Raw genomic sequence first — 24,639 nt, forward strand, 5'->3', positions numbered from 1 at the left:
TGGACTGTTGCTACCATGTCGGAGACCCAGATAGAGTTCCTGATTCCTGGCTTTGGACCAGCCCAGCCCCCAGCCATTGCAACCATTTGGGGAGAGTAAACCAGTGGATGGAAAATTTCTTTCTGTAACTCTGCGTTACAAGCAAATTTTTTTTTTTTTTTTTGACAGGCAGAGTGGACAGTGAGAGAGAGAGACAGAGAGAAAGGTCTTCCTTTTGCCGTTGGTTCACCCTCCAATGGCCGTTGCGGCTGGCGCGCTGCGGCCGGCGCACCGCGCTGATCCGATGGCAGGAGCCAGGAGCCAGGTGCTTTTCCTGGTCTCCCATGGGGTGCAGGGCCCAAGCACCTGGGCCATCCTCCACTGCACTCCCTGGCCACAGCAGAGGGCTGGCCTGGAAGAGGGGCAACCGGGACAGAATCCGGCGGCCCGACCGGGACTAGAACCCGGTGTGCCGGCGCCGCTAGGCGGAGGATTAGCCTAGTGAGCCGCGGCGCCGGCTCAACAAGCAAATTTTTTTTAAAGTATGCAGAATTTGAAAAAATAGCACAATGAGCACTTGGGTGGCCACCACCTAGACTGCTAACTTTTTGAATGTACAAAATTTTTTTTTGCTGTATCATTTGAAAGTGTCCTAAACATCATTAATTTTTTTCCTAAATGTTTCAGAATGCATAACCCAAAAATGTAATGTTCTCCTTGCATCGTGATGTTTTCATCCTATAAAAATCTATAATTATTCTCTAATATAACACTTAGTCTACAATTAATCTCTTCAATTGTCCCCTAAGATTTTTAAGATTTAGATATTTGAAAGGCAGTGTTAGAGAGAGAGCAGGAAAGAGAGATCTTTCATCTACTGTTTTACCCCCAAATAGCTGCAATTGCTGGGATGGGCCATGCTGAAGCCAGGAGCCCATAACACCATCCAGGTCTCCCACATGGGAGGCAGGCACTGTGGTGTAGTGGGTAAAGCCGCCACCTGCAGTGCCTGCCTCCCATATGGACGCTGGTTCAAATCCTGACTGCTCTGCTTCCAGTCCAGCTCTCTGCTATGGCCTGGGAAAGCAGTGGAAGATGGCCCAAGTACTTGGGCCCCTGCAACCATGTGGGGAGGCCAGGAAGAAGCTCTTGGTTTTTGGATCGGGATAGCTCCAGCAGTTGTGGCCAACTGGGGAGTGAAACCAGCAGATGGAAGACCTCTCTCTCTCTGCCTCTTGTTTTCTCTGTGTAACTCTGACTTTCAAATAAAAAAAAAAAAGAAATCTTAAAAAAAAGAAATAATATATTACATATGTAGGTAGGTACTTAAACCTTTAATAGAAGTAGGAGAAAAAGGAGAGCACAACTTTCTACAATAAGACAGTTCATGATTTGGTCTTTGGAGTACTTTAACATTGTTCTGTATTTGGATGGTGACAAAGTTTGGGTTTGTTGGGATTATTTTTCAGCAGCCAATCAGCAAGCCAAATCTGTAGAAAAAGAGAGGGGAAAAAAGTCAGTAAACATTTCCTTTCAATATATACTATTCTATCAATTGGAAACAAAAGTAGTTTTCAAAAATCACTTTAAGAAAATGGAGAACGATGTTGTGGTATGGCTGGTTACAGCACTCCCTACAACATCAGCATCCCATATGAATACTGGTTTGAGTCCCACTTGCTCCACTTCTGATCCAGTTCCTCACTAATGGCCTGGGAAAAGCAGCAAAAGATAGCCCTAGTGTTTGGGCCCCCCGCCAACCACATGGGAGACCTGCAAGAAGCTCCTGGTTCCTGGGTTTGGCCTGGCCCAGTCCCAGCCATTGTGGCCATCTGGGGAGTGAACCAACAGTTGAAAGATCTCTCTCCCTCTCTCTCTCTGTATAACTTTGACTTTCAACTAAATAAATAAATCTTTTTAAAAGAATAACAACTGTTGGCCAGCGCCGCGGCTCAATAGGCTAATCCTCCGCCTTGAGGCGCCACACACGGCATACCAGTCGGGGCGCCGGATTCTGTCCTGGTTGCCCCTCTTCCAGGCCAGCTCTCTGCTGTGGCCAGGGAGTGCAGTGGAGGATGGCCCAAGTTCTTGGGCCCTGCACCCCATGGGAGACCAGGAGAAGCACCTGGCTCCTGCCTTCAGATCAGCGCAGTGCACCGGCCGCAGCGCACCGGCCGTGGCAGCCATTGGAGGGTGAACCAATGGCAAAGGAAGACCTTTCTCTCTGTCTCTCTCTCTCCCTGTCCACTCTGCCTGTCAAAAAAATAAATAAATAAAAATAAATAAAAAAATATAAAAGAATAACGACTGTGGAGCAGGTGCTGTGGTGTAGTGGATAAAGCTGCCACCTGCAGTGCAGATGTCCCATAGTGGGGCCAGTTCAAGTCCTGGCTGCTCCACTTCCAATCCAGCTCTCTGAAATGTTCTGGGAAAGCAGTAGAAGATGGTCCAAGTGCTTGCATCCCTGCATCTGTGTGGGAGACCTGGAAGAAGCTCCTGGCTCCTGGCTTTGGACTGGCCCAGCCCTGGCCATTGCAGCCATTTGTCAAGTGAACCAGCCAATGGAAGTTCTTTCTCTGAATGCCTCTCTGTAACTCTGTCTTTCAAATAAATAAATAAATAAATATTTTTTAAAAAGTGCATTAAAAATTGAAACACTGATTTACATTAAATAAGATTATCAAGAGTAGATCCAGGGTACATGTTGTGGCACAGTAGGTCACACTACTGCTTGGGATACCCACATCACAGATCAGAGGGCTGGTTTTTGTCTCAGCTTCTTGGATTCTAATCTAGCTTCCTGCTAATACATCCTGGGAGGCAGCAGATGATGGCTCAAGTGCTTACACCCCTGCCATTCACATGGGACATCAGACAGGGTTCCTGAATCCTGGCTTCAGCCTAGCCCCGGCTGTTGCTGGCATCTGGGGAGTGAACCAGTGGATGGAAGATGTCTCTGTCTCTGTCTGTCTGTCTCTATCTTGCTGCCTTTTAAATAAATGAAAATAAGTAAACAGTAAAAAAAATCCAAATTGGAAAGAAAGAAGTAAAACTATTTCTATTGAGAGATGGTATGATGGATTATACATATATGAGAAACTCCAAAGAAGTCGCAAGAAAGCTACTAGAGCTAATTAAATTTAGCAAAGTTGTTGTCTGCAAAATCTGCACTCAAAAATCAGTTGTGGCAGTGCGGGTTAAGCTGCATCCTACATCAGAGTGTCTGGTTTAAGTCCTGGTTACTTTGCATTCTGATGCAGTGCCAGCCCCTGCCTTTCAAAATAAATAAATAGGGACCGGTGCTATAGCGCAGTGGGTTAACGCCCTGGCCTGAAGCGCCAGCATCCCATATGGGCGCTGGTTCTAGTCCCGGCTGCTCCTCTTCCGATCCAGCTCTCTGCTATGGCCTGGGAAAGCAGTAGAGGATGGCTCAAAGTCCTTGGGCCCCTGCTCCCATGTGGGAGACCTGGAAGAAGCTCCTGGCTCCTGGCTTTGGATCGGCGCAGCTCCGGTCGTTGCGGCCAATTGGGGAGTGAACCATCGGATGGAAGACCTCTCTCTCTCTCTGCCTCTCCTCTCTCTCCGTGTAACTCTGACTTTCAAATAAATAAATAAATCTTAAAAAAAAAAAAAAGCTATGCTGTTCAAGAAAGGAAATTCAAGTTACTGATAGAGCGTTTACTATGTGGAAGGAAGCACCACAACCATTAAACTTTCAAATAATATTAGGGTACTGGACTGTAGCCCACACCTAGATAGTTTTTTAAACAGCTTTATTGAAATCAAATTGACATCATAAACTGTAAATATTTAATGTGTACAATTTGATATGTTTGGGCATATTATATTCACATGAAACCATCACCACAATGAAGTAATGAACATATTTACCATCCCTAAATTTCCTCACCTTGGGGACAGACAGTTGTCTCAGCAGCTTAAGTCCCTACCAGGGAGACCTGCACCCTAACTCAGTGCCTGGTTGGAGTGCCAGGTACTCCACATCTCCTGCAGCCTCCTGTTACTATGCATCCTGGGAGGCAGCAGATGATGACTAATATATTTGGGTCCCTGGCCCCAGCACTGGCTGTTGTGGGCATTTGGCGAGTAAACCAGCAGACGGAAGCTCTCTATATTTGTCTCTCTGTCTCTATCTCTCTGCTTCTCAAAAAAAGAAAAAAATTTTCCTCATACCTTTTGTAATCCATCTCTGCCTGTTCCCCACACCAACTTAGGCAAACTCTGATCTGCTTTCTGTTGCCATAGATTAATTTGCATATTTGAGAGCTTCATACAAATAGAATAATAAAAAATAGTCTTTTTATTTTTTCACTCAATATGCTATTTTTTTAAAAAAAGATTTGGCCGGCGCCGCAGCTCACTAGGCTAATCCTCCGCCTTGCGGCGCCGGCACACCGGGTTCTAGTCCCGGTCGGGGTGCCGGATTCTGTCCCGCTTGCCCCTCTTCCAGGCCAGCTCTCTGCTGTGGCCAGGGAGTGCAGTGGAGGATGGCCCAAGTCCTTGGGCCCTGCACCCCATGGGAGACCAGGAGAAGTACCTGGCTCCTGCCATCGGATCAGCGCGGTGCGCCGGCCGCAGCGCGCCGGCCGCGGCGGCCATTGGAGGGTGAACCAACAGCAAAGGAAGACCTTTCTCTCTGTCTCTCTCTCTCACTGTCCACTCTGCCTGTCAAAAAATAAAATAAAATAAAAAAAGATTTGTTTATATATTTGAAAGTCAGAGTTACACAGAGAGAGAAGGAGAGGCAGAGAGAGAAAGAGAGAGAGGGAGAGAGAGGTTTTCCATTCACTGGTTCACTCCCCAGTTGGCCACAACAGCTAGAGCTGGGTTGTTCAGAAGCCAGGAGCCAGGATATTCTTTTGGGTCTCCCACAAAGGTGCAGGGGCCCAAGGACTTGGGCCATCTTCTACTGCTTTCCCAGGCCATAGCAGAGAGCTGTATCAGAAGTGAGCAGCTGGGACTCAAACCGGCGCCCATATGAGGTGCCAACACTGCGGGTGGCAGCTTAACCTGCTAAGCTACAGTGCTGGCCCTTCAATATACTATATTTGCAGTTTACAAATGCTGTTGTGGTTATCCATAGCTGATTGCCTTTTATTGCTAGGAAGTGTTTCATTATCTATATGCATATCTTGTAAACTATTTCTCCATGACATGTTGATGAACACTTGCATTGTTTTCAATTTGGAGCCATCATAAATAAAACTGTTATGGACATTTATGTAAAAAAAGGAATCTATAATGAATGAGCACAGCAACTCCACTTTTAGGTATATACTCAAAAGAACTGAAAACAGAAATTCAAATAGATACTCACACGTCAATGTTCACTACAATGTTATGCACATTAACCAAATGGTAGAAACAACCCAAGTGTCCATCAACAGATGAATGGATAGAAAAAATATGCCATATACATGCACAAAATATTATTTCATCATAATAAAAAGAATGAAATTCTGATACATGCTATAACATGAATGAAACTGGAAAACACTACACTAAGGGAAACAAGCCAGATAGATATAAAATAACAAAAATGATATGATTCCTCTTACAGGAAATATCTAGAATGGGCAAATCCAGAGAGACAGAAAAAAGTAGAGGTTACCAGTAGATGAGAGAAGGAGGGAATGGAGAATTACTACTTAAGGGTTAGAGTTTCTGCTTGGGTCAATGGGAAATTTTTGGAAATAAGATACTGTTAATGGTTGCACAAAGTTGTGAATACAATTTGAAAAGAAAAACATTTATTTATTTATTTGAAAGGCAGATTAACAGTGAGAGATCTTCCAAATATTGGTTCACTCCCCACATTGCCACAATAGCTAGGGCTGGGCCAGGCCACAGCTTGGAGCCAGGAACTCCATCCTGGTCTCCCAGGAGGTTGCAGGGGCCCAACCACTTGGGCCATTCTCTGCTATCTTCCCAGGAAAAGGTGGAACAGCCACAACTTGAATTGGTTCTCATATGGATTGCTGGCATCACAGGTGTTGGCTTAACCAGCTGTACCATAATGCTGGCCCCAAAAATATTCAAAAAATCAATTTAGATATTTATTTTGTGCTATATATGAAAATAAATTCCAGGTGCAGGTAAAGACATTTTTAAAAATCTAGAAAAAAAAAGTGAATATTTAGCAAAATAATTGGGTAAGACTTCTTAAACCTAATTAGTACTGGAAAAGTATATGAGAAGGGAAAAAAATCAAGATTTGACTTATTAAATAACTTTTAAAAGGCAAAACTGAACATTAATAAAAATAAATTTAAAAAAATATTTGTCCATTTATTTATTTAGGCAGAGATCCAAGGATTCTGCCATCTTCTGCTGCTTTCTCGGGTGCATTAGCAGGGAGCTAGACTGGAAGCACAGCAGGTGGAATTTGAATTGGCCGCCCATATTGAATGCTGGCATCGCTGGGGGTGGCTTACCCCTCTATATCAGCATGCTGGCCCCAGGGAAATTTTTTTTAAAGATTTATTTATTTATGTGAAAAACAGAGTTATACAGATCTTCAACCTATTGGTTCATTCCCCAAATGGCTATAACAGCCAGAGCTGGACCAGTATGAAACCAGGAGCCAGGACCTTCTTCCAGGTCTCCATGTGGGTGGCAGTTAGCCCAAGTACTTGGGCCAGCATGTGCTGCTTCCCAGGAACATTAGCGGGAAGCAGAGGCAGGACTCAATTCTATGCACTCTATTATAGATTGTGAGTTTCCCAGAACAACAGCCTAACTCCCTGCCCTAGCAGCTAATATCTGAGCATTTTTCATTCAAGAGACACTCTAATAATTTTACATGCATTTATACAATTAATCTTAACAATAGCCCTGCTGGGCAGGTAGATATTAAAATATTTACATTTTATTAATGTCAAATAGACTCAGAGAGAAGTTAGGTGTCTGGAGCTGGAGTTGAATGACCCTTACTGGGCAAGATGACTTCAGGGTTAATCTGAAGGAAGGAGAAATGGAACCAGGTGTATCTTCTTCTTCAGTCTGAAATGGTCTAAGGTTGGGGGAGGCATCGTGGTGCAGTGGGCTGGCTGCTCCTGGGGATGTCTGCCTGCTCTATCAGAGTGACAGCTTGGGTCCCAGCTACACCCCAGATACTGCAGGCTAAGCTGCGACCTGCAATGCCAATACCATATGTGGGCACAAGTTTGAGTCCTGCCTTCTCCACGTCTAATCCAACTTCCTGCTTATGTGCCTCGGAAAGCAGAAGAGGATGGCACAATGCCTGGATCCATGTACCTGTGTGGGAGACCTAGATGAAGCTCCTGCCTCCTGGCTTTGGCCTGGCCCAGCCCTGGTTGTTGAGGCCATTTGGGGAGTGAATCAAAAGATGAAAGAGCTCTCTCTCTCTATCCCTACACCTCTCTCTCTGTAACTTAACTCTGCCTTTTAAATAAATAAATATTATTAAAAAATAGATAGCACAAGAAACAAAAAATGTTGAATACAATTCAAGATTTATCTATCATTTAAACATGATTACTCAAACTATACACAAAAGCACAGTTCACTGAAATACAGTCACTGAAAAAGTATTTAGAAACATTTTTTTTTTTTTTTGACAGGCAGAGTGGACAGTGAGAGAGAGAGAGAGACAGAGAGAAAGGTCTTCCTTTGCCATTGGTTCACCCTCCAATGGCCGCCGCGGCCAGCACGCTGCGGCGGGCATACCGCGCTGATCCGATGGCAGGAGCCAGGTACTTCTCCTGGTCTCCCATGGGGTGCAGGGCCCAAGTACTTGGGCCATCCTCCACTGCACTCCCTGGCCACAGCAGAGAGCTGGCCTGGAAGAGGGGCAACCGGGACAGAATCCGGTGCCCCGACCGGGACTAGAACCCAGTGTGCCGGCGCCGCAAGGCGGAGGATTAGCCTAGTGAGCCACGGCGCCAGCCTAGAAACATGTTTTTTAAAAATCAAAGCACATGTGGCCAGTGTTGTGATGTAGCAGGTAAAGCTGTTGCCTGCAACACCAGCATTTGGGCACTAGTTTGAGTCCTGGCTACTCCACTCCCAATCCCACTCCCTGCTAATATGCCCAAGAAAGCAGCGAAGGATGGCCTAAGTGCTTGGGCCCCTGCACCCACGTGGGAGACCTGAAGGAGTTTCCTGGCTCCTGCCTTTAGACCTTTGCAGCTCTGGCCACTGCAGTCACTTAGGGAGTGAACCAGCAGAAGGAGGATGTCTCTGTCTCTTCCTCTCTCTCTAACTCTACCTTTCAAATAAAAAAAAAGAAATAATTAAAAAAAAAAAAAAGAATTAAAACACATGAGAGTGTTGTAGCATAGCAGGTAAAGCTGCCTCCTGCAATGCCAACATCCCATATGGGTGCTTGTTCATGCCCCAGCTGCTAAACTTCCAATCTAGCTCCCTGCTAATGGCCTGGAAAAAGCAGTGAAAGATGGCTCAAGTATTTGCACCCCTGCACCTACATGGGAGACCTGGAAGGAGCTCCTGGCTACTGGCTTTGGCTTGGCCCAGCCCCAGCTGTTGGTGGCCATCTAGGGAGTGAACAAGGAATGGAAAAATGTCTGTTTCTCCCTCTCTGTAACTCTTTCAGATAAAATAAATAAAAAAAAAAAAAAAGAATTAAAATGCAGCAAGAAAATCATCAATAGTTATACATAAGGAAGTGTCTAAAATATGCATAAAATCATTTCTATAAATTCTTACTTAAAAATGTTCTCAAGACTGAGAAAGCAGCAGATGATGGCCCTGTAACTCTTCCTTTCAAATAAAAAAAAAAAAACTTAAAAAAATTCTTTTGAGATACAATTCACATGTCAAAAAACTTTCCCACTGAAGTATACAATTCAATTAGTTTTAGTGTATTTACTGACATGCATTTATCACTTCAATCCAGTTTTCATCACCAAAAACTGTTTCCTTGTTTCAACAAACACTATTTTTTAAAAAAATTTATTTATTTATTGGAAAGGCAGAGTTTCAGAGAGACAGGCAGAGGTAGAGAGAGAGAGAAGTCTTTCATCCCCTGGTTCACTCCCAAATAGCCTCAATGGCCAGATCTATGCCAATCTGAAGCCAGGAGTCAAGAGCTTCTTCTGGGTCTTCACATGGGTGTAGGGGCCCAAGCACTTGAGCCATTTTCTACTGCTTTCCCAGGCTATAGCAGAGAGCTGGATCAGAAGTGGAGCAGCCAGGTCTCGAACAGACACCCATATGGGATGCTGGCAGTGCACATGGTGGCTTTATCGGCTATGCCACAGTGCTGGCCCTCAAAGAACACTATTTTAAGCAGGAAAATGATAGACACTATTCTATATTGTAAAAGAAAATATTTCTTACAAAAGGATCTGCTGGTTTTTGCTTACAAAGCTTCGTGAGTCCTTCAAGCAGAGTTGGTATTACATACAAATTTAAATAGTCCTTAGCAGCTTGTCCAACTGGAATAGGCTCAACAATCACTGCAAATACAAAAACATTCTCTTTAGAGCAAACATAAATGATTAAATATTGCATGGTCATTAAGAAGGATATCTTTAAATAACTTTTGTCAAGAAAAATACTCAAAAAATAATTACATACACAGCATAACAGTTTGTTTAAAACACACACAAATAGGCAGCATTGTGGCACAGCAGGTAAAGCTATTCCCTGGAACACCCACATCCCATATCGGAGTGCCAGTTGAATCATCCTACTCTACTTCTAATGAGCCTGGGAAGCAGCAGATGATGACGCAAGCCCTTGAGTCCCTATTGTCCACATGGGAGACCTTGATGGAGTTCCTGGCTCCTGCCTCTTGACTTTTGTTCCTGGACTGGCCCAGGTTATTGCAGGCATCTAGGGAGTGAAGCAATAGATGGAAGATGTCTGTCTCTCCCTCTGTCACTCTGCTTTTCAAGAAGAATAGAAAATAAACATTTTGGAGCTGGTGCTCTGGCATAGTGGGTAAAGCCTCCACCTGCAGTAATGGCATCCCATATGGGTGCTGGTTCGAGTCCCAGCTGCTCCTCTTCAGATCCAGCTCTCTGCTATGACTTGGGAAAGCAGAAGATGGCCCAAGTGTTGGGGCTCCTGCACCCACATGGAGACCCGGAAGACATTCCTGGCTCCTGGCTTTGGATCGGCCCAGCTCCAGCTATTGTGGCCATTTAGGGAGTGAACCAGCAGATGAAGAGCTTTCTCTCTGTCTCTTCCTCTGTCTGTCTGTAACTCTACCTCTCAAATAAATAAGTAAATCTTCAAAAAATAAAAAAAATAGAAGGAGGGCAGTAGGCTGTCCCTTGGGAGAGTGACAGGCAAATAAAAAGACCTGTTATTAAGAAGAATGAAGGGGATTGGGCCTGCGCTGTGGTGCAGCGGGTTAACTCCCTGGCCTGAAGCGCCAGCATCCCATATGGGCGCCAGTTCTAGTCCCGGCTGGTCCTCTTCCCATCCGGCTCTCTGCTATGCCCTGGGATAGAAGATAGCCCAAGTCCTTGGGCCCCTATACCCCTGTGGGAGACCCAGAAGAAGCTACTGGCTCCTGGCTCTGGATTGGTGCAGCTCCGGCCATTCCAGCCATCGGGGGAGTGAACCGGCGATGAAAGACCTCTCTCTCTGTTTCTACTTCTCTTTGTAACTCTGGCTGTCAAATAATAAATAAAATAAATCTTAAAAAAAAAAAAAAGAAGAAGAAGAAGAAGAAGAATGAAGGGCCAATGGAGGAAGGTTTTCACCTATCAACAGGTCAGCATCAGGCTATTCCCAAGCCTACTGGTGCCAAAAAGTAACAGATCAAATTAGGAGACAAATTCAGAAATTCTACATCATTGCATGTTAGTAAATTTCCAACACAGTTTTTAGCTTTCTTTGAATAAATCTTCAATAGAAAATACTGAGAACATGGGATGGGCATTTGGCCTACTGGTTAGGATGCCAACTAAGATGATTCTTAACTATGTTCCATTCCCGGATTAGGCTTTTGCTTTCTGCTAATAAAGACACTGAGAGTTGATGATAGCTCAATTAATTTGGCTCCCACCACCATGTGGGAGACCTGGATCTAATTTCCAGCTCCTGGCTGTGGCCTGGCCCAGTCCCAGCCATTCTGGGCATTTGGGGAATGAATCAGTGGATGGGAGCTCTCTCTGTCTCTCTGCCTCTCAAATAAATACATTCAAAAATAATTTTGGAGGGCCAACATTGTGGCATAGTAGGTTAAGCGTCCACCTGGGGTGCTGGCATCCCATATGGGCGCAGGTTCAAGTCCCAGCTGCTCCTCTTTCAATCCAGCTCTCTGCTATGACCTGGAAAAGCAGTAGAAGAAGATGGTCCAAGTCCTTGGGCCCCTGCACCCATGTGGGAAACCTGGAAGAAGCTCCTGGCTCCTGGCTTTGGATCAGGACAACACTGGCCATTGCAGCCATTTAGGGAGTGAACCAACAGATGGAAGATCTCTCTGTCTGTAACTCTGCTTCTCGAGTAAATAAATAAAACTTTAAAAAAAGTTTAAAAATATTAATAATTCTCTATCATTAATTGGGACAGGTGTTGTGGCACAGTGCATTAAGCTGCTGCTTGTGACACCAGCATCCCATATGAGTGCTAGTTTGAGTACTGGCTCCTCCACTCTGATCCAAATCCCTGCTAATGTGTCTAGCAGGGAGCAGAAGATGGTCTGAGTGCTTGGAAACCTGCTACCCACATAGAAAACCTAGATGGAGGTCCAGGCTTCTGTGGCTATTTGGGGAGTGAATCAGTGGATGGAAGATCTCCATCTCTATCTTTCTCTGTATCTGGTTTTCAAATAAATTAATAAATCTTTTTTAAAAAATTAATTTTATAGCACATGAGACTTTGTTAGACAAACAGTAAACTGTTAGAGAAGATGGTAAATCCACCAAAATTTCCAAAAGAGATTATTTTTATTCATATGTAGAAACTTTACTAAACATTAAGGATACTTATAAAGAATTATAACACTTCGAGAAGAGAAACCCTAAATATGTCTAGTCCAAAGACAACCAAGAAAAAAAAGTATTAAATTCTTCTTAAAAAATTGCCTAGAGGGTACAATTTAGTTCCGAGAGAAATTTTGAGTTTTCTAATGGTGACTGTGAGTTTTTAGGTAAGTACAACTTGAAAATAGTATAGAGTGGAGAAAAATCCTATTATCTTCCTTTACAGCTACAAAAGCAAACAATAAGGAGACAAAAATTAGTCAGCTCTAACTCACCTTTAGGAAACATGAAACGAATTTCTCTTTCCGCTGCAGCAAAGTCATTACTCCCGTGAAGTGCATTCCTTAGGTCATCTGTGCCATAAATTGCCCTTAGACTAAGCACAGGTTAAAGACAATGTCCATCCACTTTGACATCCTTTCCTTAATCATATTCATGCATTCCACTTAGGATTCTATAAAAAGACTTCAATCTATTTTTAATTTAAGCTTAAACAGATCTAAGTGAGGATCAAATATATTTAAAACTGTAGGAGAGATATACAGGGAAAATAGTTCTCTAGATAAAAAAAAAGCATTGTTTTATAAGAAGTGAAAAAATAGCACATATTCAAAAATGCATACACTCAATATCTTCTTGTTTCCATACATTATTTATGATACTGAAAATATGTATTTCTGCTCCTGTATTACCAATATTCTTTCAAAATGCCACCCAAAGTTTCCCACAAAAAAGTCCTACTTCAGTGGCACTTTAATTCAAGAAAGAATAAAGCTAACTGAACATTTCATGAGATCTTTTGTGGTATTTGATATTAAAACTAACTTCTGAATGGTTAAAACGTAAAACACACTCACCGCCCCCCCGCCACCTCCCCCAAAAAAGTTGATTTAGAAAAACAAATGAAACCATTACAATGAAATCAGATTTTTGAAAAAATTTTTATAGACATTACCTGTCTGGGTGTGTTTCCTTAGCTATTAAGCTGTTACTTGGTCCCAAAAGTTCTTTCCAATAAGAAATGGCTTTGTGTCTAGCTAATATCATGGCAACAAGTGGTCCAGAACTCATGTAAACTGTTAAATTGGGGAAAAACATTTTTCCATACTGTTCCACATAAAAATTACTACATTGTTCAGGGCTGAAACGTAGTTTTCTTCTCTATAAGAGAAAAAGTTAACAACAGCATTTAAAATGACAGTTTAATAATACCTCATTAAAGTATTAAATAATTTAAAATTGGTACCAATCTGATCACAGATATGAGGTTCATCTTTTTATTATGAAGAAAGGACATGACAATTAAATGGTTTTTATAAATATAACAATAACAGAAATTATTTAACCTACTTAGGAAAAATGATTACTGCTCGACAACCTCCCTCAGCATAAGTTTATTAATGATACATTCATTATATCTCTCTCTTAAAAATTATTTGAGTATTATTTATTTATTTATTTATTTGAAAAGCAGAGAGGAAGATAGAGGGAGGTCTTCCACTTCTGGGTCACTCTCTGAATGCCCCCAACATCAGTGGCAAAGCCAAAACCAGGCTAAAACCAGGAGCCAGAAACTGAATCCAGGTCTTCCACATGAGTGGTAGTAAGCTGCTACTTGGGCTATCACTGCTGTCTCCCATGTGTGCATCATCAGGGAGCTAGAACTTGGAGCAGAGACGGGACTCCAATCCAGTCATTCCAATATGGGATATGCGTGTCCAGAGCAGCATCCTAACCACCGTGTCAAACACCTGCACCCATATCACCTTCCTAAAGCAAACAGCTCTCTAATGATAGAAACTTTGTAAATGGTACTTTGAATTTTTTCAGCGAACAAAACTAGGCTTTAGAATATTCCAAATCCACCTTTCCCTATCTGGGGTGGGCATCTGGAACAATATTTTAGAGAACTCTGCTTGGAATGGATTGCATTCCTAGTTCTGACTCTGGCCCAACTCCAGCTCTTGCAGGCATTTGGGGAATCTCTGTCTCTCTGCCTCTCAAATAACAAAAAATCTATTACTGATGTTTTTCAATTCCACCTAAAGATAGATCAGTAGGGGAAATGCTCAAAAATACAACAGAGGGATTAAAAATAAGACAGTGAGGGCCAGTGTTGTGGTGCAGTAGGTTAAGTAAGCTGCCACCTGCAACACCAGCAGCCCATGTAGGCACCAGTTCAAGTCTCAGCTGCTCTACTTCCTAATCAGCTCCTTGCTAATGTGCCTGGGAAAGCAGCAGAAGATGGCCCAAGTTCTTGGGTTCCTGAACCTACATGGGAGACATACATGAAGCTCCTGGCTTTAGTCTATTCCAGTCCTGGGTGTTGTATCCATTTGGAGAGTTACCCAACAGATGGAAAATCTCCGTGTTTCCTTCTCTCTGTAACTCTTCCTTTTAAATAAATAATTTTTTAAAAATATGATGAGACATGGAGATAAGTCAGTAAGGCTAAAAATACACTTAAGATGGAAATTCACCTTTCTAAAATGAGTTAGTTTCCTAACACTATAGTGTGGATTCTTCCAAGTCATCTACTTGTTTTTTTTTTTTTTTTTTAAGATTTATTTATTTATTTGTAAGTCAGAGATACACAGAGAGAGAAGCAGAGGCAGAGAAAGAGAGAGGTCTTTTATCCATTGGTTAACTCCCCAATAGGCCACAATGGCCGGAGCTGCACTGATCTGAAGCCAGGAGCCAGGAGTTTCTTCCGGGTCTCTCACATAGGTGCAGGGGCCCAAGGGCTTGGGCTGTCTTCTACTGCTTTTCCAGGCCATAGCAGAGAGCTGGATCAGAAGTGAAGCAGCCGAGATTCAAACCAACGTCCACATGGGATGCTGGCACTGCAGGCGGCTGCCTTACCCACTACACCACAGCGCTGGCCCCCCTAACATTTTTTTTAAGATTTATTTATTTGAAAGGCAGAGTTATGGGGTGGGGGTGTCTTTTTTTTTTTTTTTTTTTTTTGGACAGGCAGAGTGGACAGTGAGAGAGACAGAGAGAAAGGTCTATGCTGGCGCCACGGCTCACTAGGCTAATCCTCCGCCTTGCAGCGCCAGCACACCGGGTTCTAGTCCCGGTTGGGGCGCCGGGTTCTGTCCCGGTTGCCCCTCTTCCAGGCCAGCTCTCTGCTGTGGCCAGGGAGTGCAGTGGAGGATGGCTCAGGTGCTTGGGCCCTGCACCCCATGGGAGACCAGGAAAAGCACCTGGCTCCTGGCTCCTGCCATCGGATCAGCGCAGTGCGCCGGCCGCAGCGCGCCAGCCGCGGCGGCCATTGGAGGGTGAACCAACGGCAAAGGAAGACCTTTCTCTCTGTCTCTCTCTCTCACTGTCCACTCTGCCTGTCAAAAAAAAAAAAAAAAATGTATAAGTTACTGGAATTAAGACTTATTCTATGCATCTGCTCTCCCACAATATGGCGCTGGGAGAGGAGCAAACAGCTTCTACCCAGCTGCCTCTCACCAACTTGACAAGCTGCAGGACCTGCTCCTGATTGGAGGAGAGCAGCGTGCTTGGCGTGTGGGTAGCAGAGTTGGGATTGGTGGAAGAGGACTATAAAGGAGGAGAGAGACAACATGCACCAGGAACATCTATCTGAAGGAACATCTGAGCAGCCCCCGAGAGAGCCGGCCGGTGGTGTGCCGCTCCCCCGCAGAAGTGGGGAAAGTGGCAGGGGGAACCGCCCCTCCATGGAGGTGGAGGGACGGTAGCCAACCTGGGAAGAACCAGCAGCAAACCCGGGGAGGGCCGAGCAGATAAAAGAACAGCGCAGGGTCCTGCGTCGTTCCTCCACGAAGAGGGGGAGCGACAGCAGAGGCTTTACCAGCTCCACCACAGCACTGGCCCCTTAGTTACCTACATCTTAAAGCCCCTTCCAAAACTTTCATTTCCTCAGGCTTCTGAAAGTTGGTAAAATTGCTTAGTTTGCAGCAAGAAATCTAAATTGCATAGATCAAGCAGTTTAGGAACATGTTTGTCTAGGTGGCTCAGCACTGTTATGAACAGGCCCTGCTGGACATTCTCACCAGTCAAAGACTACTTAAAAGGTCTTGGTATCTGTTCTCACATGAAATTCATATAGTCAAAGAATTAAGATACATGAGAAGTTACTAGAACACCTGATTTAGCATAATTTTTTATTCTATTTTTTAATTATTTTTATTTATTTATTTTGACAGGCAGAGTGGATAGTGAGAGACAGAGAGACAGAAAGGTCTTCCTTTTTCCGTTGGTTCACTCTCCAATGGCTGCTACGGCTGGCACGCTGCAGCCAGCGCACTGCGCTGATCCGAAGCCAGGAGCCAGGTGCCTCTCCTGGTCTCCCATGCGGGTGCAGGGCCCAAGGACTTGGGCCATCCTCCTCTGCACTCCCAGGCCACAGCAGAGAGCTGGCCTGGAAGAGGAGCAACTGGAACAGAATCCGGTGCCCCGACTGGGACTAGAACCCAGTGTGCCAGCGCCACAAGGCAGAGGATTAGCCTATTGAGCCATGGCGCCGGCCGATTCTATTTTTTTAAAAGATTTATTTATTTTTGAGAGGTAGAGTTACAGACTGAGAGGGAGAGACAGAGAAGGTCTTCCATCTGCTGGTTAACTCCCCAAATGGCTGCAATGGCCAGAGCTGGAGAGATCCGAAGCCATGAGCCAGGAGCTTCTTCCAAGTCTCCCACACAGGTGCAGGGGCCCAAATACTTGGGCAATCTTCTACTGCTTTCCCAGGCCATAGCAAAGAGCTGGATTGGAAGAAGAGCAGCTGGGATTTGAACTGGTGTCCATATGGGATGCTGGCGCCACGGGCGGAGAATTAACCTACTGCACCACAGTGCAAGCCCCTGATTCTATTATTTAAAATTAGGGGTCGGTGCTGTGGCTAAGCTGCCACCTAAAGCACAGGTATCTCATATGGACACAGGTTCAAGTCCAGGCTGCCCCACTTCCCATCCAGCTTCCTGGTAATGTGTATGGGAAAGCAGCATAAGATGACCCAAGAACATGGGCCCTGGCCAGCCATATGGGAGACCCTGATGAAGATCCTGGCTCCTGGGTTTGGCTTGGCCCAGCCCTGTCTGCTGCAGCCATTTAGGAAGTGAACTAGCAGAAGTAAGATCTCTCTTTCTCTAACTCTTTCAAATAAATAAATAATAAATAATTAAAGATTTATTTATTTGTTTGAAAGGCAGAGTTACAGAGAGGCAGAGGCAAAGAGAGAGAGAGACAAGTCTTCCATCCGCTGGTTAACACCCCAAACGGCTGAAACCTCAGGAGCTGAGCCAATCAGAAGCCAGTAGCCAGAAGCTTCTTCCAAGTCTCCCATGCAGGTGCAGAGGCCCAAGGACACGGGAAGTCTTCTACTGCTTTCCCAGGCCATAGCAGAGAGCTAGACCAGAAGTGGAGCAGCCAGGACTTGAACTGGCGCCCAAATGGGATGCCAGCACTGCAGGCAGCGACTTTTACCCAGTATGCCACAGTACCACTCCCAATACTTTTAAAAAATAAAATAAAGGGGCCGATGTGGCGTAGCAGGTAAAGCCGCCATCTGCAGTGCCGGCATCACATATGGCCGCCGGTTTGACTCCCGGCTGGTCCACTTCCAATCCAGCTCTCTGCTATAGCCTGGGAAAAAAGTAGAAGATGGCTGAAGTCCTTGGGCTTCTGCACCTGCATGGGAGACCTGGAAGAAGCTGCTGGCTCATGGCTTCAGATCGGCACAGTTCTGACCGTTGCAGCCAATTGGGGAGTGAACCATTGAATGGAAGACCTCTCTCTCTTTCTGCCTCTCCTTCTCTCTCTGTGTAACTCTTTCAAATAAATAAATCTTTAAATAAATAAAATAAAATAAAGACACAGGGGTGGACATGCTCACTGGAATCCCTTCATCCCATACTGGAGTGCCTGGCTGAAGTCCTAGATTCTCTGTTTCCCGCTATTGCACAGCCTGGGAGGCAGAAATGATGGCTCAGGCCGGCGCCCCGGCTCACTAGGCTAATCCTCCGCCTTGTGGCACCAGCACACCGGGTTCTAGTCCCAGTCGGGGTGCTGGAGTCTGTCCCGGTTGCTCCTCTTCCAGGCCAGCTCTCTGCTGTGGCCAGGGAGTGCAGTGGAGGATGGCCCAAGCCCTTGGGCCCTGCACCCCATGGGAGACCAGGAGAAGTACCTGGCTCCTGCCATCGGATCAGCGTGGTGCGCCGGCCTCAGCGCGCCAGCCGTGGCGGCCATTAGAGGGTGAACCAATGGCAAAGGAAGACCTTTCTCTCTGTCTCTCTCTCTCACTGTTCACTCTGTCTCTCTCTCTGTCCACTCTGCCTGTCAAAAAAAAATTTTTTTTAAAAAAGAAATGATGGCTCAAATATTTGGTTCCCTGCTACCCATATAAGAGACTTCAATGAGTTCCAGGTTCCTGGTTTGGGCCTGGCCCAGCTTTGCCTGTTGTAGGCATTTGGGGGAGACACCAGCAAATGGAAGATCTCTGTCCATCTCCATCTCTCAAAACTAGTTTTAAAAATACATTACTGTTATCTATGATTCTTTGCATTATTAGTATTTTTTTTCTAGCTGAGATTAAAAATAAGATGCTCTCTGTCGCAGTATAATCCCTTATTGGCCACATGTCTCTTAATAAGAAGGGGAAGGTACCTCTTGCATGTATACTAGCTAATGTGGCATCTTTTTTTTTTTTTTAAGACTTATATTTATTTGAAAGGCAGAGTTACATAGAGGCAGAGAGAAAGAGAGAGAAAGATGCTGGTGCCGCGGCTCACTAGGCTAATCCTCCACCTTGCGGCACCGGCACACCAGGTTCTAGTCCCGGTCGGGGCGCCGGATTCTGTCCCGGTTGCCTCTCTTCCAGGCCAGCTCTCTGCTGTGGCCAGGGAGTGCAGTGGAGGATGGCCCAAGTCCTCGGGCCCTGCACCCCATGGGAGACCAGGAGAAGCACCTGGCTCCCACCTTCGGATCAGTGTGGTGCGCCGGCCACAGCGGCCATTGGAGGGTGAACCAACGGCAAAGGAAGACCTTTCTCTCTGTCTCTCTCTCTCACTGTCCACTCTACCTGTCAAAAGAGAGAGAGAGAGAGAGAGAGAGAGAGAGAGATATCTTCCAACTGCTATTCACTCCCTAAATGGATGTAATTGCTGGGGCTTTGCCAGGTGGAATCCAGGGGCCTAGAATTCCATCTGGGTTTCCTGGGCATGTGTGGCAGGAGTCCAAGCACTTGAGACATTTTCCACTGCTTTCCCAGGCATACTAGCAGGGAAATGCAACAGAAGTAGAGCAGCAAGGACTCACAATGGTGCTCATATGGGATGCTGGTATTGCAGGCAGTGGCTTAACCTATCATGCCATAACAGCAGCCCAATGTAGTCTAATTTTTAAAAAGGTTCATTTATTTATTTAAAAGGCAGAGCATTAGAGAGATATCCTCTATCTCTGATTCATTCCCTGATGAATTTCCCAAGTGGATGCAAATGCCAGGAGCCAGGAATTTCATTAAGGTCTTCCACACAGGTTGCAAGAGCCCAATCATTTGGGCCATCTTCTACTATCTTTCCTAATAGATTAGCAGGAAACTGGACTGTAAGCAGAGCAGCCAGAACTCCACCCAGTGTTCCAGAATGGAATGCCAGCAACCAAAGCAGTAGCTTAAGTTGCTTTGCCCAAAAACCAGTCCCCTATAGAATAATTTTAAAAACTAAAGGCTCCCTTGGAAGCTGGTGTTGTGCAGCAGCAGGTTAAACTGCCATCTGAAATGCCAGTATCCCATTTGGGTACCATTTGGAGTCCCAGTTGCTTCATTTCCTATCTAGCTCCCTGCTAATGCACCTGTAAAAGCATCAGCGGATGGCCCAAGTGTTTGAGCTCCTGCACCCACATGGGAGACCCAGAAGAAACTCCTGACTCGTGGCTTCAGCCTGGCCCAGCCCTGGCCATTGTAGCCACTTGGGGAGTGCACCAGCAGATGGAGATCTCTGTCCTTCTCTCTCTGTAACTTTTTTTTTCTTTAAGATTTATTTATTTTTTTGAAAGGCAGAGTTTCAGAGAGGCAGAGGCAGAGAGAGAAAGAGAGGTCTTTCATCTACTGGTTCACTCTCCAAATGGCTGCAACTGCTAGAGCTGGGCAGACCTGAGGCCAGGAGCCAGGAGCTTCCTACAGGTCTCCCACATGGGTGCATGGATCCAAGCACTTGGGCCATCTTTCACTGCTTTCCGAGAACATAGCAGAGAGCTGGATCAGAAGTGGAGTAGCCAGGACTTGAACCGGCACCCATATGGAATGCCAGCACTATAGGTGGTGGCTTTACTTGCTATACCACAGTTCTGGTCCCAACTCTGCCTTTCAAATAAATGTCTTTTTTTTTAAAAAGTAAAGGCTTCCTTTAATTAACATCAATATAGAATAAATAATTCCATTGTTAGCTTTACAACTAGATCAAGAAAATTTTAAATAAGATTGTATCAGACAAACTCCTTTTGAAATTAGGTTGAATAGTTTCAGAAACAGAAGCAGTGATGGGGCCGGTGCTGTGCTGTAGTGGGTAAAGACACTGCCTGCAGTTCCAGCATCCCATATGGGCACCGGTTTGAGTCCCAGTTGCTCTACTTCTGATCCAGCTCTCTGCTATGGCCTGGGAAAGCAGTAGAAGATGGCCCAGGTCCTTGGGCCCCTGCACCTATGTGGGAGACCAGGAAGAAGTTCCTGGCTTCTGGCTTCAGATTGGTGCAGCTCCGGCTGTTGTGGCCAGTTGGGGAGTGAACCAGCAGATGGAAGACCTCTCTCTCTCTCTGCCATCACTTCCTATCCAGCTTCCTACTAATATGCCTTGGAGGGCTGACAACGAAGGACGAAGTGTTTGGGCCCTGACATCCATTTGGAAGACCCAGAGAAAGCTTCTGGCTCTTGGCTTGGGCCTGGCCCAGTCTGGGCTATTGCAGCCATCTGGGGAGTAAACTAGCAGATGGAACATCTCCTTCTGTCTCCCTTTCTCTGTCACTGTGTTTTTCAAATGAGTAAACAAATCTTTAGAAGAAAAAGCAGTGATATCAAAAACAATCAGGAACAAGACCCTTAGTCTGTACCAAAGGAAAGACTGCCACCTACTGAAAGACATCATTTTCACAAGGTTTTCCCTCTCGAGTTCAAAGGACTCCCAACTACAATATCTTATACAAGCATACAATTCAGAAGACAAATTTTGTATGATTCCAATTTAATGAGATAGCTAGAATAGTCAAACACCCAAGGACTGGGCAGGAGGAAAACTGGGTGGTATTGTTTTAATGGGCTACTGTTTTGTTTTGCTTTGTTTTTTTAAGATCTATTTTATTTGTTTGAAAGACAGAGAGTTACAGAGAGGTAGAGCCAGAGAGAGAGGTCTTCCATTCGATGGTTTACTCCCCAAATGACCGCAACAGCCAGAGCTGAGCTGATCCGAAGCCAAGAGCTTCTTCCGGATCTCCCACGTGGGCACAGGGGCCCAAGCACTTGGGCCATCTTCTACTGCTTTCCCAGGCCATAGCAGAGAGCTGGATCTGAAGTGGAGTAGCCGGGACATGAAGCAGCGCCCATATGGGATGCTGGCGCTGCAGGCCACGGCTTTAACCTGCTGCGCCACAGTGCCAGCCCCTGGCCTACTGTTTTATGGGCACATTGTTTCAGTAGGAGATGAAAAAGTTAGTTTACTGTGTCACAGTGCTGGCTTCTAAACCTTTTTTTTTTTTTTAAGATTTATTTATTTTTCTGGGCAGAAGCCAGGAGCTTTATCTGGGTCTCCAACAATGGGTGCAGGAGCCCAAGTACTTGGACCATCTTTGCTACAGAGTTGGATTACAGGTGGAGCAGCCAGGACTCTAATTGGCACACATATGAGATGGAGACATCTCGGGCATGGCTTAACCCATTATGCCACAATGTCAGCCCCTATTCAATAACCTTTAAAAACACTTTTTCTATTCATTTTCAGTTCTTTAGAATGACAACGTTGGGGGCTGGTGCTGTTGCATGGTAGGTTAAACCTCCGTCTGCAACACCCGTATCCATATGGGCACCAGTTCAAGTCCTGGCTGCTTCACTTCCAATCTAGCTCCCTGTTGATAGCCTGGAAAAGCAGTGGAAGATGGCCCAAGTACTCGGGGCCCTGTACCTGCATGGGAAACCCAGAAGAAGCTCCTGGCTCCGGGCTTTGGATCGGCCCAGCTCCGGCCATTGCAGCCATTTGGGGAGTGAACCAGCAGATGGAAGACACTCTGTCTCTTCCTCTGTCTGTAACTGCCTCTGAAATAAACAAATCAATCTTTTTTTTTTTTTAATTTATTCAAGTCAGAGTTACACAGAGAGAGAAGGAGTGGCAGAGAGAGAGATCTTCCATGCGCTGGTTCACTCCCCAACTGGCCGAAATGGCCAGAGCTATGCCGATCTGAAGCCAGGAACCAGGAGCTTCTTCCAGGTCTCACATGTGGGTACAGGGGCCCAGGGACTTGGGCCATCTTATATTGCTTTCCCAGACCATAGCAGAGAGCTAGATCAGAAGCAGAGCAGCAGAGATTCAAACCGACATCCATATGGGATGCCAGCACTGCAGGCAGCGGCTTTACCCGCTATGCCACAGTGCTGGCCCCAAACAAATCTTTAAAAAAAAAATGTCAGTGTTATCAACTACAGAAAAAAATGTAAGGCTTCAATATTCAGTGTTTTATAACTGAAAAAAAAAATACCGACAACCTAAAAAATCTATCAGCAGAGGATCAAATAAATTAACTGCAATTCTAACATAGAGAATATTACTTAGAATTTAAAAAGAATGGGTAGGTTCAGATTAATGACATGAAATTCTAAGGCAGTGAAGGTGAGGGAATTGGTCTATTTTATGGGAGAAATATCTTTGTAAATTGACAGAAAGAAAACTGGTGGAAGAACTCAAGAGTGTCAAGTGGTATCTCTGGAGACTGGACTTGCAGTGTGAAAGGACAGGTAAAAGAAAAGGCCATTTCAGTTCCCATTGTACATCCTTTTGAAGTATGGGGGAAAAAAGTCAGAACTATCACATATAATTTCTATATTTAAAGTATCTAAATTTAGTGGTAAACACTAAGTATCTAAATAGATGGACACAATTCCATAAGCATTAAAAAATAAAATAATAAAAAAGCAATTAGAGACTAAAAGCCCTGAACATGCCCAGAAGTTACCTGAACAATGGTGAATCCAGATCTGAGAATAATATCTTGTATCTCTTCCTCTTTGTCAACAACATCTGGTTTGATAATGGCCAGGGTTTTTTCTACATATATCTGAGGTGGAGACATTGATACCTCCATTTTGGCTTTTCGGGATACAATTTAAGAGTTTCTTGACAGGTATCAACTGCAATGACAGCATTTCCCCCATCCCAAATATAGGTGTGATTAAAAACAGCAGTATTAAGAGTTTTTTGTTTGTTTGTTTTGGTTTGTTTTTCATAAAGGTAGAAACTGCCCTGGCTTCCTATAAACAGTGTCTCAACATGATTTCTACTGCATCTACGTGGGGTCATTGGTTTTGTAAGGAGCTTTCATCAGCAGGGAGGACCCAGAGGCTCACATGACCAGCGGTGACCCGAAGGACTCGCCTAGTGCAGACTCCCTGCTGCAGACGGTGGACCAGTGGACATTTCATGGTGCTCCGGGGGCGTGAGGGGAGCGGCTATAGTCAGCTGCTTTAGTGGAGACTCCCCGCCCCACAGGACCCTCTCTGCATACATGCAGGTCCCCAGGTCCTCTGTCTCTCTTTGGGCTGGATTCACACACTCCACGTCTGAACCTCTCACTCACCTCAGCGCTAGCTGCTCCCAGTGCGGCAGCTCGTTGCTAGGATACCTGAAGCCTCGGCCTAGGGACAGTGGCCGCTGAGGGCCAATCCCAGCAACAGGTTTGGAACTTCTCCGGATCGTTTTAATCAAGGACGTCAGCCACCGGCATTTTACTCTCCTTGTGAATCTCAGAGCGCTATTTGTTTCCTAACATTTCCCTCACAATTTTTCTTATGCGACTCTCCTGCCAATTAGACACTACCGTCCACACAGACCTGTGGCAAGCACCTTCTTGTTCTACCAGATCATGCTGTTCTCTCTATACCCAGTTTCTTTAAAATTGAAAAGCAATCTTTGTTTGTGAAATATTTATTTATAAAGCAGTAATAAAATGTTTAATTACCTCTAAATTGGGCCTATGGAACAAAGATGTGGGGTAACATTTATGACATAAATCCAAATCTCAACCCTCCTCCCTTTGTTTTAATATTATATCCACAGGCACTGGTGCCTCCTTTTACTAGAAAAGACAACAGAGAAGTGGTAAACAAAGTGTTGGGATTTTTCTGGGCCAGAGTTTCAGGAAGAGGTCCAAACTTGAGAAAAAACGTCAGAGTAGCAGCTCCAGGTCAACCAAATACGTTTTCATCACCCACTGGATTGGTTGGTTCTCACTCCAGACTACTTAAGTCTCTCCTTTTGTCTAACCAAATACTCAGCACCTGCAGGGTCAAGGCACAAATAGTAAGCTATGAACTTAAAAGCTAGATGATTCAACATAATTTTCCCCCTTATTTGGCAAATAGATGCAATTACACTTTTTTTCTTTAAAGTATAATGCTGCCCAGAAAAGAAACCCCCAAATGTTTCTTTAAAGCTACTAAGTCTTTTCCCCCAAAGATAGAAACCTGTGATGTGATTAATAGCAACAGTTGTAG

General features: G+C 44.9%; 2 protein-coding genes across 11 annotated transcripts in view; both read right to left on the bottom strand.

Annotated features, from left to right (window-relative positions):
- Positions 1–1,294: 1,294 nt before the first annotated feature.
- On the bottom strand, positions 1,295–24,239 carry NME5 (NME/NM23 family member 5). Of its 3 annotated transcripts, none has more exons than XM_008255078.4 (6): positions 24,105–24,239; positions 23,103–23,277; positions 12,877–13,082; positions 12,197–12,297; positions 9,322–9,440; positions 1,295–1,469 (listed from the first exon to the last, which is right to left on the bottom strand). In XM_008255078.4, the coding sequence occupies exons 2-6, from the start codon at positions 23,229–23,231 to the stop codon at positions 1,389–1,391; spliced, it is 636 nt and encodes a 211-aa protein (XP_008253300.1). In that variant the 5' UTR covers positions 23,232–23,277; positions 24,105–24,239; the 3' UTR covers positions 1,295–1,388. The 3 variants fall into 3 exon arrangements, with proteins under 3 accessions (XP_008253300.1, XP_008253301.1, XP_002710156.1); XM_008255079.4 differs by lacking the exon at positions 24,105–24,239 and adding an exon at positions 23,724–23,796 and having other exon boundaries at positions 9,348–9,440; XM_002710110.5 differs by lacking the exon at positions 24,105–24,239 and adding an exon at positions 23,724–23,796.
- BRD8 (bromodomain containing 8) overlaps positions 24,231–24,639 on the bottom strand; it is a 36,897-nt gene continuing 36,488 nt past the window's right edge. For 7 of the 8 annotated variants that reach the window (XM_070076180.1, XM_070076178.1, XM_070076176.1 and 4 more), the window contains one exon: positions 24,231–24,423. In XM_070076180.1, the coding sequence (XP_069932281.1) occupies positions 24,373–24,423 (51 nt within the window). In that variant the 3' untranslated portion in view covers positions 24,231–24,372. The remainder of the gene's footprint in view (positions 24,424–24,639) is intronic. The other variant, XM_070076179.1, reaches the window with a different exon arrangement.

The sequence above is a fragment of the Oryctolagus cuniculus genome, chromosome 6 (genome assembly GCF_964237555.1).
Source record: "Oryctolagus cuniculus chromosome 6, mOryCun1.1, whole genome shotgun sequence".
NCBI lineage: Eukaryota > Metazoa > Chordata > Mammalia > Lagomorpha > Leporidae > Oryctolagus > Oryctolagus cuniculus.

Bases quoted from the DNA above. Each gene is read 5' to 3' on its own strand.
- NME5 (XM_008255078.4), bottom strand. From the start codon at position 23,231: ATGGAGGTATCAATGTCTCCACCTCAGATATATGTAGAAAAAACCCTG. The intron at 12,298-12,876 runs GTAATGTCTATA...ACCTGTGCTTAG, and splicing joins AAGGAAACACACCCAGACAG to TCTAAGGGCAATTTATGGCA. The intron at 9,441-12,196 runs GTGAGTTAGAGC...TTGTATTTGCAG, and splicing joins TCGTTTCATGTTTCCTAAAG to TGATTGTTGAGCCTATTCCA.